General features: G+C 41.0%; 1 protein-coding gene across 1 annotated transcript in view; it reads left to right on the top strand.

The window, feature by feature from the left end:
- LOC126361426 (protein phosphatase 1 regulatory subunit 21) overlaps positions 1-20047 on the top strand; it is a 211721-nt gene that overhangs the window by 143532 nt on the left and 48142 nt on the right. The window contains exons 8-10 of the mRNA XM_050007789.1: positions 3780-3916; positions 17221-17313; positions 17438-17568. Of these exons, the coding sequence (XP_049863746.1) occupies positions 3780-3916; positions 17221-17313; positions 17438-17568 (361 nt within the window). The remainder of the gene's footprint in view (positions 1-3779; positions 3917-17220; positions 17314-17437; positions 17569-20047) is intronic.

Below are 20047 nucleotides of genomic sequence, written 5' to 3'. Positions count from 1 at the left end.
TCAGGGTTTTCGGTTGGTACTGTTTTTAGTTCTCCATGGACCCAGGAGAATGGCATCCCGCAGGGTTCCGTATTGAGTGTACTTATTTTTCTCATTGCTATAGATGGACTTGTGGCCTCTGTCGGTCCTTTAATCACTCCTGCTCTGTATGTGGATGATTTCTGCATTTGGGTTAGTTCCTTTTCAATAGCCTCTGCAGAGTGGCAGCTATACGGCATGCCTCTGCATGGACCCTCTCACATGGGTTTCAATTCTCTCTTTTAAAATTGTGGGTGGTCCACATTTGTCGCCGTACTACGATACAACCTGATCTGGAGCTCTGTCTCAATGCACAACGATTACCTGTGGTCCCACAGTTTCATTTCCTGGATCTTCTTTTTGACAATAATCTCACTTGGCTGCCTCATCTCAGGCCTCTGAAGGTAGAATTTTTCCGTAAACTCAATGTCCTTCACTCCCTTGCACACACCTCTTGGGGTGCGGACCGCTCCGTCGTTCTCCGCCTTTATCGGGCTTTAGTGCTGTCTCACTTGGACTATGGTTGTCAAGTGTATGGTTCGGCTACTCCTTCCACACTGCACCTCCTGCATCCGGTCCACTATCATGGTATCTGTTTGGCCAACGGTGCCTTCCCTACTAGCCCTGTTGATAGTCTCCTGGTTGGAGCTGGGATCCTCCCCCCCCCCCCCCCCCCCCTTCTGTTCGGCGGTCCCAGATTCTGGTTTCTTATGCAATTGCTGTCCATTCCTCTCCCGCTCATCCATCCTATTCTAACCTGTTCTGAGACAATGGACGTCACCCACCTGATTCCCGCAGGTTTACCGGTTGGGCTCCGCCTTGCATCTCTTTGCTGTGATTTTCAGCTTCCTTCTCTGTTCTGTCTCTCAAACTGTCTGAATGGGCCACATTTGAAACAAGGGACTGATGACCTTGCTGTTTGGTCCCTTCAACTCATCAACCAACCAACCTTCTCCATCCTTGTCAAATAAGAACTTGTGCTTTGTCTCTAATGATCTCATTTTTTAGCACAACATTAAACCCTAATCTCCTTTAAACTTGATGGTGTGGCATTTGCTGATGGGATAGATGGTTGTTGAAGTGAAATGATCATTAGCGGATGATCATTAGTGGATGATCTCTGGGACACCTGCCTCATCTTGCAATTAAGGTTCCTCAAATAAGTTGGACTTTCCCTGATTCTGTATGTATTTTCCTATCTGTTTTCAGAATGAACATGGATTTTGTTCACAACCAAGAACCTTCCAACCACTAAAAAGTGATTGACAGTGTAGTTCTTCAGAAGAATCAGTCTGATATTTAAAAAATGGAATATAAGGTGGTATGTTAGACAGCATCACCTTTATATCCAGAAAACCCTAGAATGTATAACTGTGATCCAAATTCAGTGAAATTGCATTGGAATAGGGTACTGCTTATTAAAATGACAACAGCTAAGTAAAGTGAATAGGTCCAAATATAAAGAGTATGGACAATTGCCTATTCTGTTGGGAAAACATAATTCTCCAATGCAAATGAAGGTGTAGTCTCTCTACCCACCTAAGTGATAGTATACCCAGCCGTGACCTTATCAAGTATTCCAACCTGCAGCACTCCAAAAGTAACTGAAATGAAATTGCCAGGACAGTGCGTGCATGCAAACAATTTGTTTTACTGTATGGAAGACAAAGTAAATACTCATAACTTTCTTAAGTTAGGCATTTAAGAGCCCATATTTGCTAGACAATATTTTCCTGTTTTGGTTTATACTACCTCCTCCCAAAATTTGTAAAACCAAGAGCTTGCAGAGGAAGGGATTTGTTTCACAATTCAAAGATGAAGTACTGCTCATTGATCTTAAGGTATGCATTTTAGAGCCCATGTTTATGAGACCTTTTTTACTTCGAATGATCATTCCTGTCATATCCCTGGATATTGACCATTCCTCCTGGGACACCTTGTGAAGTTTATCTTAAGATATTATCAAAAGTGTATTGTTTTCTTTGACTGAGCCACTGACAATATATATTACATTCTTTTATCTTCTGGTCATTTATCTTGGCTGGAATTTGTTGCTGCATTCTCCTAACACTGTGATATCTTCAGATTGTTGCTGTCTATGATATTTGCAGAAATTTCTTAACACAAACATTTCCATATGCATGAGATTATAATGGCACAAGTGTTTTTTTCATCAGCAGGCTTCATTGGATCAAGAGGACATAGAAAAACATAAATGAGCCTACTATGAAGGCTTTCATGGCCAGATGTCTTAGTTAATGGTTAGTTTTCTGGGTTGTATGGCAGTGATCCAGGAAATTCTTCAGTTCCTGACATTTTGTCCAGAACTGCTGTGGACTACTTAAGAGGTGCTCCTGGCAATGCTGTGTCTTGCCGACTGATGAGTTGAACATCAGAGAGCAACATAAATACTGTCTGAAATGCGCTTGCCAATGAAATGCGCTTGCCAAGTTTACATGTGATCAGTGAAGCTCAAACTTAACTTCAGATTGCACCTGTCATGGATGAAAAGTTACGTATCGATTCTGCAGAGTCACTGTCCATATATTACTAAGCTTAGTGGTTAATTTTTTTCTGCTAAAATTATCCTATGCTTTCAATGTTTTCTCTATATAGCTGCGGATAATAGATCATCATTGTAGACAAAATTTTCGTTTCAGAAAACTTCACTTCATGATTTCCTGACTGTAAAGCATGCTCTGCTACAGCTGATTTTTTTCTGTTTTCCCTAGTTGGCAAAAGCTTTTATTTTCTTTCAGTCTCGTATTCACACTTCTCTTGGTAGTTCGAGTCTAGATCTTTCCACAAGTACATGGAATCTTACGTACCCCACTTGCCAACAGAGGAGGGCGTTTATTCTTTGCAGATCAGAGTCTGATATCATGTTTATATAAAATCTCCCTGGTCTGATCAGTTACTTTTTTTGATAAAGGGGAGAGAAACTATGTTCTTCCATCTCTGTGTTTTGTTGTTGTCGCCCTTTGATACATTGTTAGAATTCATGAAGTAAAGTTTTCCGCTACCAAAATTTTATCTGCAATGACAAGCTATTATCCATGGCTATGCAAAGAAGTCACCAAACTATATAAGCATGGGGATAATTTTAACAGAAAAGACGCAGCCATAAAACTTAGTGATACATGGAGAGTGGCTTTGCAGCATCAACAGAAAAGTTTTTATCCTTGACACGTGACAATCAGTAGTTAAGTTTTATCTCTGACAAGAATTATCTCTAGTTATTATGTGTAGACTCTACCACATCCAGTTTATACAGTATTTACGTTACTCTCTAACATCAGACTCATCAGACAAGCCATATTCAGTGTCACCAGGAGCACCTGTGAAAATGTCCGGCAAGCCCTGGACAAAATTTCAGGAACAGAAAAGTTTCCTGGACCACAGCCATATAACCAAGAAGACTCACCAGTAAATAGGTGAGACCATTCAGTCTTAGTTTAAGTAGCACAAATGTTATATTTAAAACGTTAGGTTTTGTCACAGATTTCATTACACACCTCTAAAGTTACACTTGAAATTTTTTGATAAGTGATATCAAGTTCCTGTAATGGCTATTCAGAACGTATTCAAAACAAGTTGGAGAGGGAGAGTAGGTTTACTAAAGGTGAAAGGCAATTCAAGCTTTTCTTAAAGTTTTCACAATTTTTGTTCAAAACTTAGGCATTAATTATCAGTATAAAATGCTTGTTTTCAGAGTAATCCTGGGAAGATGCATGTTAAAATAGACAACTGCTACTTTCCAGCTTGGAAGAGGATACCTTAAACCCGAGCTGTTCGGAGGCAGTCCAGGTTTGTAGCCGGGAAGTGTTTCGATACACTACAGCATTCGTCATTAACTTCATTAAGCTGGCCACATACCTGCAGCTGCTGTCATCCCAGAGTAAGTCAATTTTCAGCAGACATTTCTTATTTGACTACACTTGAACTGTTATTAAGAGCCGACTGGAGTGGCCGAGCGGTTCTAGGTGCTACAGTGTGGAATTGCGCGACCGCTACGGTCGCCTTGCCTGGGGCATGGATGTGTGTGGTGTCCTTAGGTTAGTTAGGTTTAAGTAGTTGTAAGGTCTAGGGGACTGATGACCTCAGAAGTTAAGTCCCATAGTGCTCAGAGCCATTTTTGGTATTAAGAAAATATTTCATTTAGATCATCTAAAGTATTTTACTGTTTGTATTCTTGTATTATAGATAAGAAGTTGTTGTGAACATTGTTCATTTTTGCAGGTGCATTGAACTTTTTATTAAAATAATGACACTCTGCACACTCTTAAGAGCATGAGTTGTGTTTAGCATACAGAAAAATAAAATTTACTTAAAATTCGAATGCCTTGTCACAGGTATTTCGGTAATCTTGTTCTGAAACAAAGCTTAAACTAGGGCCTCTTTGTATAGTAGTTTCTTGTCAGAGTCATGATAATATTTGTAATGCAAAAGGCACTGTTGCATAATGAAGGACTTGTAAATTAAATGTAATAATGTAAAACAATGCTGGAAAATCTAGGACGCAATACAAACAGTGAAGTGAACGAACACAAGCACATGCTATTGCCATTTTGAAGGCATTGAACAGTAGACTGGCAAGTGAACAACAACTTGTTAAGTTGTTAATTACAGTTAATTATCAGACATCCTTCCTCCGGTGGGCCTATTCTTTTGTAAGTATATGTTGATTGAATATAGTAAATTATCAGTTATCCTCTCTCCTGTGGGCCTATTCTGTTGCAAGTATATGTTGATTGAGCTCTGGTCCCCCTACTCTATGCAGCACTCTTCCCTTTATATCCTGCAAGTGCAGCCTCTTTACTATTACTCTCCCCGTATAGGCCTGGCTGGTAATAGCTTGGCTTAGGTCTTGTGATTATCAGTGTCATTGAATTATGCCTTGGTTGTCTTGTATAAAAGTCTAACTCTTAAAGGGGACATCATCATTCTCAGCCTTCTAATTCAAAACACTATTAGCAGAATTGACACACAGTTGGGAAGAAAAACACACGAACAAACAAACGAAGGTTCTTGATTCCACACTTCTCTGAGAAATAGTGACAGTACATGTTCCACAATATAGAATGCATGTATCAAAATAAAATTTGCAGGTGGATTATTTGGTAAGGTACCATCATTCTACATAGGCGAAGCTTTTAGAGGATGTGGCAGTACATTTCATTTCATTAAGCAACTAAGACATTGCACTCCTCTCATCATGACAAAGGCAGCTCAGCAACAAAATTATTGGAAAGTAAAACTTGTTGTTGTTGTTGTTGTTGTTGTTGTTGTTGTGGTCTTCAGTCCTGAGACTGGTTTGACGCAGCTCTCCATGCTACTCTATCCTGTGCAAGCTTCTTCATCTCCCAGTACCTACTGCAACCTACATCCTTCTGAATATGCTTATGTATTCATCTCTTGGTCTCCCTCTACGATTTTTACCCTCCACGCTGCCCTCCAATACTAAATTGGTGATCCCTTGATGCCTCAACACATGTCCTACTAACCGATCCCTTTTTCTAGTCAAGTTGTGCCACAAACTTCTCTTCTCCCCAATCCTATTCAATACTTCCTCATTAGTTATGTGAGCTACCCATCTAATCTTCAGCATTCTTCTGTAGCACCACATTTCAAAAGCTTCTATTCTCTTCTTGTCCAAACTATTTATCGTCCATGTTTCACTTCCATACATGGCTACACTCCATACAAAAACTTTCAGAAATGACTTCCTGACACTTAAATCTATACTCGATGTTAACAAATTTCTATTCTTCAGAAACGCTTTCCTTGCCATTGCCAGTCTACATTTTATATCCTCTCCACTTCGACCATCATCAGTTATTTTGCTCCCCAAATTGCAGAACTCTTTTACTACTTTAAGTGTCTCACTTCCTAATCTAATTCCCTCAGCATCACCTGACTTAATTCGACTACATTCCATTATCCTAATTTTGCTTTTGTTGATGTTACATCCTCCTTTCAAGATACTGTCCATTCCGTTCAACTGCTCTTCCAAATCATTTGCTGTCTCTGACAGAATTACAATGTCATCGGCCAACCTCAAAGTTTTTATTTCTTCTCCATGGATTTTGATACCTACTCCAAATTTTTCTTTTGTTTCCTTCACTGCTTGCTCAATATACAGATTGAATAAAATCGGGGATAGGCTACAACCCTGTCTCACTCCCTTCCCAACCACAGCTTCCGTTTCTTGCCCCTCGACTCTTATAACTGTCATCTGGTTTCTATACAAGTTGTAAATAGCCTTTTACTCCCTGTATTTTACACCTGCCACCTTTAGAATTTGAAAGAAGATATTCCTGCCAACATTGTCAAAAGCTTTCTCTAAGTCTACAAATGCTAGAAACGTAGGTTTGCCTTTCCTTAATCTAGCTTCTAAGATAAGTCATAGGGTCAGTTTTGCCTCACGTATTCCAACATTTCTACGGAATACAAACTGATCTTCCCCGAGGTCGGCTTCTACTAGTTTTTCCATTTGTCTGTGTAGGATTCGCATTAGTATTTTGCAGCCGTGACGTATTAAACTGATAGTTTGGTAATTTTCACATTTGTCAACACCTGCTTTCTTTGGGATTGGAATTATTATATTCTTCTTGAAGTCTGAGGGTATTTCGCCTGTTTCATACATCTGGCTCACCAGATGGTAGAGTTTTGTCGGGACTGACTCTCCCAAGGCTGTCAGTAGTTGTAATGGAATGTTGTTTACTCCCGGGGCCTTGTTTTGACGCAGGTATTTCAGTGCTCTGTCAAACTCTTCACGCATTATTATATCTCCCATTTCATCTTCATCTACATCCTCTTCCATTTCCATAATATTATCCTCAAGTACACCGCCCTTGTATAGACCCTCTATATACTCCTTCCACCTTTCTGCTTTCCCTTCTTTGCTTAGATCTGGGTTTCCATCTGAGCTTTTGATATTCATACAAGTGGCTCTCTTTTCTCTGACGGTCTCTTTAATTGTCCTGTAGGCTGTATCTATCTTACCCCTAGTGAGATAAGCCTCTACATCCTTACATTTGTCCTCTAGCCATCCCTGCTTAGCTATTTTGCAGTTCCTGTCGATCTCATTTTTGAGACGTTTGTATTCCTTTTTGTCTGCTTCATTTACTGCATTTTTATATTTTCTCCTTTCATCAATTAAATTCAATATTTCTTCTCTTACCCAAGGATTTCTATTAGCCCTCGTCTTTTTACCTACTTGATCCTCTGCTGCCTTCACTACTTCACCCCTCAAAGCTACCCATTCTTCTTCTACTGTATTTCTTTCCCCCATTCGTGTCAATTGTTCCCTTACTCTCTCCCTGAAACTCTGTACAACCTCTGGTTTAGTCAGTTTATCCAGGCCCCATCTCCTTAAATTCCCTCCTTTTTGCAGTTTCTACAGTTTTAATCTCCAGGTAACAACCAATAGATTGTGGTCAGAGTCCAAATCTGCGCCTGGAAATGTCTTACAATTTAAAACCTGGTTCCTAAATCTCTGTCTTACCATTACATAATCTGTCTGAAACCTGTCAGTATCTCCAGGCTTCTTCCATGTATACAACCTTATTTCGTGATTCTTGAACCAAGTGTTAGCTATGATTAAGTTGTGCTCTGTGCAAAATTCTACCAGGCAGCTTCCTCTTTCATTTCTTACCCCCCAATCCATATTCACCTACGTTTCCTTCTCTCCCTTTTCCTACTGCCGAATTCCAGTCACCCATGACTATTAAATAAAATAAAACTTGAAGCATACTCAATCAGTCAAGCTGCACTCACCACTTCTCAGATATCTAGTTGTAATTGACATAAATGCAGCAGAAGTACAGAAAGAGCCGGATTGAGATGATATCTCGAAATTTGTTGATTGTGTCCTACAGAGAACTACCGCATTTCTGTTAACTTTCAGTATGCCAGTGTTATCTGAATATCTTACAGCAGGCTTCATTCAACTTAAAGTAAGACATTTATCACAAATGACTGAAGGTGCTTTACTCATCCTACCTTAGTATGTAAAGGTGATGCAACTTGCAGGAAATGGAAACCCCCTATGAATCAAAGAAGATATGATCATTCCCACCAAGTGCATTAATTGCAAGGGAAACATCAGTCAGGGGCTGGCTATATTCTAAGTTCAAGAAAGAGAAGAAAATTGAGGAAATTTAAGTAACAAACCTCATACCATATACTGAAATGAAGAGGTTCTTTAAGCCAGTGCAACCATCTAACTTTAGTAGTTCATTTGTTATTGTACTCATTAAATCAGGTTGAGGACTAGTTCCTCAAATAAATAAAGATCTTTAACTCTTGTGTATGAGTCCTTAACCATTCAGACTCCATTGAAATGTGTGTGCCATTTTTGAGTGGTTTATCCCTCTCCTTTGCCATCTCCTTCTCCTTGTCATAGAGGTGAATCTGAAAGAAGAAGAAGAAGAAGTGTTGGTGGTGGTGGTGGTGGTGGTGGTGCCTGTACCATTGACTCTATGTGCATGAGTGTAGATTTCTGATGAGATGGCTTCCACTCTATTTCCTTTGACTTTGATATGTGTCTGACTGCTGCTCTCCCTTCTGCTGTAGTGGAGGAGTCACTGTGTTCCATTACTGATCATCCTCTTTAGTTGCTTGAATTGATTTAGAATTGGACTTGAAGATTGTAATAGAGTGGCCAGTAACAGCAGATTTTCTGGCTGATGTAATCTGATAAGACATCTGTGTTCATCACATCTGTCTTAAACACTATGACATATATGGCCTTTGTGTGATATCCCACACAGACAAAATCTTACATATTTGTGTCTTTAACTTTGACCTGTTTGGACCCTTGTCGTCAAAGAAATGGTAGAAATAAGTATAATGAATGACTACATGGCAGAAACATGTGATTCCAGATCAGTGATTTATGGCAGATCAGCAGTTGGTGACACTAAGACATCATTGGCCACAGAGAAACAAATCTATCAAAAGCATGCCTATTGAATCTTGGAGCCGAAAGAAGTAGGTCAAGTTCCAATAACTTGCCTGAGCCAATACAGTAGTGTCTGAAGCTTGTGGCTGGGCTTCCTACACCACAGGGTGTGGTTTCCATTGCTCATTTCTTCAGCAGTGGACTCTGGAAGTCAGTGTGCTCTGTGATGACATTAAAGTCCATCCCTCCTGGCACTTGCACTTTTCAGCAAGCTAATAAATTTATCTTCTACGCTCCAAGATGATGATAATTTTTGCTGGAGTGTACCACTCTTTTGCTTAGACAATACAATATCTTTTTTAATAAATTTGAACAAATTTAGTCTGAAAATAAAGTCGTCTAACTGAGACATCATTTATAGTGAATAAATGACAAAAAATATAAGAAAGCATAATTACATTTATATTTAGCAAGGGCACTCATGATTATGCCATTGAACACCCTAAAATCACCACCACATTCTAGAGAGAGAGAGAGAGAGAGAGAGAGAGAGAGAGAGAGAGAGAGAGAGAGAGAGAGAGAGAATCTTCGACATACACAGGGTGTCCCACCTACACTTTTCACCACCAATATCTCTGTAACCACAATAGGTATTGGCAAACTGCTTTCATGATTATGAATGTACAGCAGGGTCTCACAGAAGTAAATACTATGAAAATTTCTAAACTGTGTGCAAATATTGGTTTCAACACAAACTTATCCTTTCTTTTAAGTGGACACCCGATAACTGAGCAAGGTGGCTCAGTGGTTAGCACATTGGATTCCCATTTGGGAGGACAAAGTTCAAACCCACATCTGGCCACCCTGATTTAAGTTCTCTGTGGTTTCCTAAATCACTTCAGGCAAATGCTAGGATGGTTCCGTTGAAAGGGCACAGCCGACATCCTTCCCCATCCTTTCTTAATCCGATGGGACCGATGACCTTACTTTGGTCCCCTCCCCCACCAACTGATGACACCCCACATTATTCCATGTGCAATAACAACATAAGAAACCCGAATAATAATGGTGTTTGCATCGCAATATGTCAGTTACATCGTGCGAAACCAGAACGCGAAGTTGATGCATGAAATGAACAAAATGTACTGCTATTGCACTTCCCGCAACACAAGCGTGACCCGCATATTGCTTGTAATCACGATGTGATTGACGTACATATTGTTACTTTCACTATTATCACGAGGGCTGAAAGTAGTAATAGGGATTCGTGCAACCAGTACTGATTTGTACATATTAGTGTTGTGCATGTTATATTTAACTATGTATAGACTACTGAACAGTACCGGCCGGTGTACGCCATGCCATTACACCACCCAGGTCAACCCTTAAACTGTGCAATTGAGTACAGGAACAGGCTGCTGTAAGCGCTCTGTGGAAATGGCCCAGTACGAACCAGGGTGTTCTGTGTGGAAATCTACATCTACATCTACATGACTACTCTGCAATTCACATTTAAGTGCTTGGCAGAGGGTTCATCGAACCACAATCATACTATCTCTCTACTATTCCACTCCCGAACAGCGAGCGGGAAAAACGAACACCTAAACCTTTCTGTTCGAGCTCTGATTTCTCTTATTTTATTTTGATGATCATTCCTACCTATGTAGGTTGGGCTCAACAAAATATTTTCGCATTCGGAAGAGAAAGTTGGTGACTGAAATTTCGTAAAAAGGTCTCGCTGCGACGAAAAACGCCTTTGCTGTAATGACTTCCATCCCAACTCGTGTATCATATCTGCCACACTCTCTCCCCTATTACGTGATAATACAAAATGAGCTGCCCTTTTTTGCACCCTTTCGATGTCCTCTGTCAATCCCACCTGGTAAGGATCCCACACCGCGCAGCAATATTCTAACAGAGGACGAATGAGTGTAGTGTAAGCTGTCTCTTTAGTGGACTTGTTGCATCTTCTATGTGTCCTGCCAATGAAACGCAACCTTTGGCTCGCCTTCCCCACAATATTATCTATGTGGTCCTTCCAACTGAAGTTGTTCGTAATTTTAACACCCAGGTACTTAGTGTAATTGACAGCCTTGAGAATTGTACTATTTATCGAGTAATCGAATTCCAACGGATTTCTTTTGGAACTCATGTGGATCATCTCACACTTTTCGTTATTTAGCGTCAACTGCCACCTGGCACACCATACAGCAATCTTTTCTAAATCGCTTTGCAACTGATACTGGTCTTCAGATGACCTTACTAGACGGTAAATTACAGCATCATCTGCGAACAATCTAAGAGAACTGCTCAGATTGTCACCCAGGTCATTTATATAGATCAGGAACAGCAGAGGTCCCAGGACGCTTCCCTGGTGAACACCTGATATCACTTCAGTTTTACTCAATGATTTGCCGTCTATTACTACGAACTGCAACCTTCCGGACAGGAAATCACGAATCCAGTCGCACAACTGAGATGATACCCCATAGCTCCGCAGCTTGATTAGAAGTCGCTTGTGAGGAACGGTGTCAAAAGCTTTCCGGAAATTTAGAAATACGGAATCAACTTGAGATCCCCTGTCGATAGCGGCCATTACTACATGCGAATAAAGAGCTAGCTGCGTTGCACAAGAGCGATGTTTTCTGAAGCCATGCTGATTACGTGTCAATAGATCGTTCCCTTCGAGGTGTTTCATAATGTTTGAATACAGTATATGCTCCAAAACCCTACTGCAGACCGACGTCAATGATATAGGTCTGTAGTTAAATGGATTACTCCTAGTACCCTTCTTGAACAATGGTGTGACCTGCGCAATTTTCCAATCTGTAGGTACTGATCTATCGGTGAGCGAGCGGTTGTATATGAGTGCTAAGTAGGGAGATATAGTATCAGCGTAATCTGAAAGGAACCTAATCGGTATACAATCTGGACCTGAAGACTTGCCTGTATCAAGCGATTTGAGTTGTTCGCAACCCCTAAGGTATCTACTTCTAAGAAACTCATGCTATCAGATGTTCATGTTCAAATTCTGGAATATTCCATTCATCTTCCCTGGTGAAGGAATTTCGGAAAACTGCGTTCAATAACTCCGCTTTAGCGGCACAGTCGTCGATAACAGTACCATCGGCACTGCGCAGCGAAGGTATTGACTGTGTCTTGCCGCTTGTGTACTTTACATACGACCAGAATTTCTTCAGATTTTCTACCAAATTTCGAGACAATGTTTCGTTGTGGAACCTATTAAAGGCATCTCGCATCGAAGTACGTGCCAAATTTCGCGCGTCTGTAAGTTTTAGCCCATCTTCGGGATTTCGCGTTCTTCTGAACTTCGCATGCTTTTTCCGTTGCCTCTGCAACAGCGTTCGGACCTTTTTTGTGTACCATGGGGGATCCGTTCCATCTCTTACCAATTTATGAGGTATGAATATCTCAATTGCTGTTGCTACTATATCTTTGAATTTGAGCCACATCTCGTCTACATTCGCATAGTCAGTTCGGAAGGAATGGAAATTGTCTTTTAGGAAGGCTTCTTGTGACACTTTATCCGCTTTTTTAAATAAAATTATTTTGCGTTTGTTTCTGATGGATTTGGAAGAAATGGTATTGAGCCTAGCTACAACGACCTTGTGATCACTAATCCCTGTATCAGTCATGATGCTCTCTATCAGCTCTAGATTGTTTGTGGCTAAGAGGTCAAGTGTGTTTTCGCAACCATTTACAATTCGCGTGGGTTTGTGGACTAACTACTCGAAATAATTTTCGGAGAAAGCATTTAGGACAATCTGGGAAGACGTTTTCTGCCTACCAGCGGTTTTGAACAAGTATTTTTGCCAACATACCGAGGGTAGGTTGAAGTCCCCACCAACTATAACCGTATGAGTGGGGTATTTATTTGTTACGAGACTCAAACTTTCTCTGAACTGTTCCGCAACTGTATCATCGGAGTCTGGGGATCGGTAGAAGGAGCCAATTATTAACTTAATTCGCACGGAGTATCTACTTCGACTTCACTACAAGATAAACCACTACTGACAGACACAAACACTCCACCACCAATTCTGCCTAATCTATCTTTCCTGAACACCGTCTGAGACTTCGTAAAAATTTCTGCAGAACTTATTTCAGGCTTTAGCCAGCTTTCTGTACCTATAACAATATCAGCTTCTGTGCTTTCTGTTAGCGCTTGAAGCTCAGGGACTTTTCCAGCGCAACTACAACAATTTACAACTATAATTCCGACTGTTCCTTGATCCAAGCACGTCCTGTAATTGCCATGCACCCTTTGATATTGCAGCCCACCCCGTACTTTCCCGAGGCCTTCTAACCTAAAAAACCGCCCAGTCCATGCCACAGAGCCTCCGCTACCCGTATAGCCGCCAGCTGATTGTAGTGAACTTCTGACCTATTCAGCGGAACCCGAAACCCCACCACCCTATGGCGCAAGTCAAGGAATCTGCAGCCAACACGGTCGCAAAACCGTCTGAGCCTCTGATTCAGATCCTCCACTCGGCTCTGTACCAAAGGTCCGCAGTCGGTTCTGTCAACGATGCTGCAGATGGTGAGCTCTGCCTCCCTCCATCTCGTGAGCAAGACCGGCGGCCTTCACCAAATCAGATAGCCGCTGGAATCCAGAGAGAATTTCCTCAGATCCAAAGCGACACACGTCATTAGTGCCGACATGTGCCACCACCTGCAGCTGGCTGCACCCTGTGCTCTTCATGGCATCCGGAAGAACCCTTTCCACATCAGGAATGACTCCTCCCGGAATGCACACGGAGTGCACACTGGATTTCTTCCCCTCCTTAGCCGCCGTATCCCTAAGGGGCCCCATTACGCACCTAACATTGGAGCTCCCAACTACCAGTAAGCCCACCCTCTGCGATTGCCCGGACCTTGAAGGCTGAGAATGATCCTCTGAAACAGGGCAGGCAGCTGCATCTGGCTCAGCCAGAGACAGTGCCTGAAACCGGTTTGTCAGACGCACCGGGGAGGCTTTCTGATCAGCCTCCGGGGACGCCTTTCGCTGCCTGCCACGCCTTGGAACGACCTCCCAATCAACCACAGGCGAGGGCTCAGCCCCACTGCGGGCAGCAACCGGGGCAACCACGGCGGCAGACCGATCTGGGGACAGACGGGACGAGGTTGACATCCCCGTGATACCCAAGTCTGGCTCCCCACAGTGGTGCCCATTGGCAACAGCCTCAAGCTGCGCGACCGAAGTCAGTGCCGATTGCAGCTGTGAGCGAAGGGATGCCAAGTCAGCCCTCATCCAAACACAGCAATCGCAGTCCCTGTCCATTCTGATCGATGTTGAACAACAGTTACAGAAACATGAGTCCATGCCTAGATAACGCAAGCGAAACATGCAAAGAATGTATCAACTAACCTGTACAAATGCCTAACGACTGCGCTACAATCTGCTGAATTTACGATTACAGAAACTAAAACTCGAAATTGCACCTCCTATACGAAACTCACACGCAATTTAAATAAGAATCTACCAAGTAAACACTAAAGCGCGATGCTACCACTGTCAAATACTATAATACGCCCGAAATATATGAATTAAACAATGCAAGTACCCAAAAACACGCAAAGAAATTAATTAAACTATCTAACAAATAAGTAAGCTAGGGTTATACGACTTGCTGCTGCAGCTGCAGCTACTTATCCAACGGCGGCAGGGAGCACAATGGCTGTGACCAACTGACACTGGCTGTTCATAACAAAAACAGAAGACAGACGACTACGCGAATTTACACTATTCAGGTACTAGGCAACAGGGAAATTGTCTTCATGCATGGATATCCAGAGCAAAGGTATAACACTTGAAAGTAGCTGTTTGGTGGCCTCTGCAATAAACCCTTATACAAGTATTGATGAAATGGAGAGATGGATGGGAATCCCTCGAACAAGCGTAATACACTTTCGCCACAGGCATAGATACCTCTGTTATCACATGCCGCTACATCAAGGTGTCCAGGGCAACAATGTTCACAATAACCTGAAAATATTATCAGTGGATTCTGTGGCAAGGCCATTACTTTGTGTTTACCATCGAGGCCAAGTTTACAAACAATTGGAACACCAACTTACACAATATGCACTACCAGTCATCAGACAACTCTCAATGGATTCGCCGGGTTGAACATCGTCAGTGGAGTCTCAATGTATTGTGTGGTATTTTATTGATGGCAATCTTAATGGGTGACAATACAAGCGGTTCCCGAGATGTACCTTACGTTGACTGACAGAAGAACTGAAATGATAATTAAATCGACACCCTAGCTACAAAAGGTGTTGTTATACATCGTTTGGGACATGTTGAAAATGTATGACCCAACTGGGCCTCGAACCTGGGATCTCCTGCTTACATTCTAGAGAAGCTGCACGGTCATCAGCATTCTGTTCTTTCGGGAACAGATACTTCATTCATATATAGTTAAAATAGGGCTACCCGGCCATTGACATTCTTGTGCAAATGCACACGCTATGGCACAACTCGTACGGGACTTGGTAGATTAATCTGCCACAAGTATTGAGTGTGATGAGAGGAGGATGGTTGAATCCCGTCTCCAGCCGTCCTGATTTAGGTTTTCCATGATTTCCCTAAATCGTTTCAGGCAAATGCCAGGATGGTTCCTTTGAAAGGGCATGGCCGATTTCCTTCCCAATCCTTCCCTAACCGAGCGTGCGCTCCGTCTCTAATGACCTCGTTGTCGACGGGACGTTAAACTCTAACAACCACCACAAATATTGAGTGTGATGGGCAAACATCTATTAGGTGCACTACGAATGTAGTGGTGTGGACATGTTGGGAATATTGGTCTCATGGGGAATGTGCAAGAGATAAGTCCCTGCAGGCGCACTATCCTCTGTGCCCTTGGTGGCTCAGATGGATAGAGCATCTGCCATGTAAGCAGGAGGTCCTCAGTTCGAGTCCCGTCGGGTCACACATTTTCAACATGACCCAAATGATGTATATCAACGTCTGTTTGCAGCTAGAATGTTGATTTAATTATCATTTCATTCTAGAGAAGCTGCACGGTCATCAATGGTATTTGTCTATATACGTCGTAGCGTTTTGGCTGTGTGACATGTGATTGCACACCGGCATACTTTTTGTGTATTACAGAGAAGACCTAGGTTTGTTTCGTAGGTACTACTGTATGTTTATGTATGTGTTGCACCATCTGCAACGGTTCAGATGTGTGACAGTCATTAAAGATGCCCAGTACATGTTCTGCACATGGCATGTACCATTGTTTTATTGATGTACAGCTACGTACAAGTAGCATGTATCCCTTTGACAGCCGTTAATTTCGTTTACTCTGATGGTGGTTATCAGTATTTCATTACTGTTATGTCCATTGTAGTACTGTCAAAAAGTTTAATAAAGCATGTACGAGTAAACCGTGTCCTTGTTTTCATTCTGGTTGAGTGGACATCTGTATGTTTCCCAAGCCATGTGCTAATAATGTACATAGCTCTACATAAGTACAGTGTTTGTTGCATCCGAATATGTCAATTAAGTCGCGATTACGAGCAACGTGCAGGTCACTCTTGCATCGCAGGAAATGCAATAGCGGCGCATTTCGTTCATTTCACATGCCAACTTCACATTCCAATTTCTCAGGATGCAACTTTCTTATGGCAATGCGTGAAACGAGAATTGTAAATCTTCATGGATTGTAATTTCAAAGGTTCTTGTCAATGGAGAAGCCTGTAATACCATGTTCATTGAAAAGGAAGCAGTGCATTTCAAATACAATTTCTCTGTTATCACATGTTTATTCAGTTCCTTAGACTACTCTATTGTGGGTCCATCATTGTAATAGGCAAATAAAAGAAGTGAATGCATTCACTTAAGTGCATAGATTTCTACCGTTTGGGCAAATGAGGTGAATTTGATGGGTGTATCTTGATACAATGTTGGAGTAGGAGTAAAAAAGAAAAGAATTAATTTGCAGGTATGGATATAAATATGTTAATGTTCTGTAACTTTATTATTTATCTGGAGGTGATTGTTTTCTGGTCATGAATGTCACTGTATCTTCCCAAGAACTTTTTGTGTATTTCAATCAGTTCCTGTTGAAATGTGTGGCATACATTGAGTGACCACCACCAGTATCAAAGCTACAGTATGTTACAACATTGTGACCCATTGTCATTTTCATTTTCCCCTTTCATACCTATGCTTGTGAATAAAAAAAAATAAAATAAAATAATAAAAAAAAAACCTGAGTGCAATGGCGAGATGACAAACTGGCAAATATGTTTACCATACCTTTCAGATAAGAGAAGCTGTCAACATCCTCCCTCATCACAGAGAAGGTTTCTCTTAGAAGTTACAGAAATACTGAAGAATGTTCATGAATCTATTAAAGGTGAGTTATCAGCTGTCATTTCTGAAATTTGTAAAAGTGTTTTTAAATTATATTAGAAATTTGGTAGTGTCTATTGTTGCATATTAAAACATTCAATTTAGCATGGCAAGAAAATGTGTTTCAGAACTGTCGCGTGCTTATGCAAGCAAGACTCAAGTGGAAAGAGAACTATGCCCCTCCATCACGGATAGGTTGAAGACTACTGATGAATGCCTTGCTGCTTCCTTGACAGCTATGGTTGCTGCAAGTGGAAAGGTTAGAGCATACAAAATGCAAATTAAAAGTTTAATCAGTGAAGAAGCTTTATTGGTTTAGGATTGTAGTACATACGAGGAAATCTTGTTGTGTAGTTGAATACCTGTGACATGTAGAAATAATTATTACACATATTTCACTGAAAAAATACGGCAACCAGCCACGGCTGGTTGCCGTATTTTTTCAGTGAAATATCATTATCCACGGCCACGGAGCTCAACAGTCCAAATAAAATGGACAAATTGTTAATAATTACACAAATTTGTTTAGTGCCAAATATTGTTACAGATGAAATGTCTTAGTAGTAGTTCCTGATTTGATGGAGTTAACGTGTGCCTATCATATGTAGATGACAAGAATCTGGTGGTAAAATGAGAAATTGCTAATAAACACTAGATAACCAAGCAGTCTAAGGAAACAAAAATGAAATGTATTGTGCATTTATAACAGTATATGAAAATTCCATCTTGTGCTGCAGTGAGATGGAAGAGATTTTCCAGGATAGAATAGAGAATTAATGGGGGAAAGCACAATTTTAATATCTTTCACTCCATCCTTAGGTCTTGTTGCTACTCTGCATGCCTACTTCAATCAGTAATGGTTCTGTTGCTGTGTCCAGACAGTTAGCTCTTTTGATTTTGTTTATACAATTCACTGAATTCCTCCAGACAGTCTGGGGAATTCTTTGTAAAGCAGAATGTTATTTATCTGAATGGTCTTGTTTTATTTTGTTCTTGATCAAGGCCCAAATTAGTTCAACAGCACTGAGTTTGCAGTATGCCACAGGCAACCACAGAAGTTTAATTTCTTTGCCCATTGGGCACAACACTCTCTCCAAAAAAATTCTAGGGTGAACTGAAGTGCATACGTGTATGTCACATAAATTCTACTGTAGTTTGACATGAGATGAAAGATCTGTTTTGTTATTTTCCAGTCATTCAATAACAAAATCTTCCTTTCATTTCATAGATGGATTTCGCAATACGGATTTATCATTTGTGACATGGAACCTGATGTCTAATAGTTGTAAATATATTGGATAACTTTCTGAGAATTCTTCTGAACCAGCCTTAATCATGTCTGGCATTGTACTCAGAACAGTAATCACTACTGCATTTTCCCAATAAAACACAGGCCACTATTTTGCACAAACCCATCTTTGTTTCCAATGTAACACGTTGTAATTATTTCTGGAACCGGCCATGTTTATATTCCGTATTTCCACACCTGAAAACTTTCTTTGCAATAGTTCTATCTACTATTTTATGTGTACGTCATTTTTTATTCCTACTATCCAAACTTTGTGGAATGGTTTGTGTCACAGCAAGTCTCATGAGTGTATATAACAGTCTATTCAATGTCTCACCAATGTCTGTAATTTCTCACAAGAACATGCATTTTTTTTCCTGCTATTACAGGAGTTTCCATCAGTACAAGCTGTTTATTGAACTTTTTGTATCTCTGACCCATTTCCAAACAACATGTCAAAGGGTTATTCCACTCAAATAACGAAAGTCTTACACTTCATTCCTCAATTTTTCCAAATTGCTTTTTCACGTGTAAGGTTGGATCTTCCTCTTTATGACTCTTGTGAAAAATATTCCCATGTAGATTTTTGTAGTCAACCAGAACTCCATCTGGTGATACAGAACTTGAAATTCCTGAGTGTTCTCTTTCAGCTAATTACCATACTTTCGATAGTACTGAGGTAATCAGTGGCTCTCTTTACTGACTGTGAAACAGAACTGCACTAAGGCATCATCATTTTTGATCTCATAATAAAGATGTGCTTCAATAAATGTTACTTATCTTTCAAGGAATGGGGACATAAGCAAGGCAACTGTTCAAAGCTCAGACGTGGTAGATTAGCATCCTCAAGGCTGCAACACATGAGAACGCAAAAACAACATTACACACACACACTTGATATTTTTCCATTATGTAGCATTATGTGTATGAAAACATAACTGTGAAAAGCGACAACTGGCCTAGGATTTCCAGTTTTCATAGATAAGAAAGCGGTTGTGCCTCATCGCCAATGTTGTGGTTGGCAGGAGAGCCAACACCGTGTTATTACAGGAGCCCGAAATGCACGCGTTTTAGCTCACACGGGCTGGCGTGAGGTCTGGAACATGACAAGGGAATTAGAATTGAGAAAAACGGTCATAGCTGGTGGAATACATAACTTTAATCCATTAATGACGAACTTCGCTCTTGATGGTACATGATTTACAATATCAATAGAAACTGATCATGGCGCCTTGCTAGGTCGTAGCAAATAACGTAGCTGAAGGCTATGCTAACTATCGTCTCGGCAAATGAGAGTGTAATTTATCAGTGAACCATCGCTAGCAAAGTCGGCTGTACAGCTGGGAGAGTACTAGGAAGTCTCTCTAGACCTGCCGTGTGGCGGCGCTCGGTCTGCGATCACTGATAGTGGCGACACCGGGTCCGATATATACTAACAGACTGCAGCCGA

This window comes from Schistocerca gregaria, chromosome 1 (assembly GCF_023897955.1).
Source record: "Schistocerca gregaria isolate iqSchGreg1 chromosome 1, iqSchGreg1.2, whole genome shotgun sequence".
Taxonomy (NCBI): Eukaryota; Metazoa; Arthropoda; class Insecta; order Orthoptera; family Acrididae; genus Schistocerca; species Schistocerca gregaria.
Note: the sequence above shows the minus strand (reverse complement) of the source record. Positions and strands in the feature narration are given on the sequence as shown.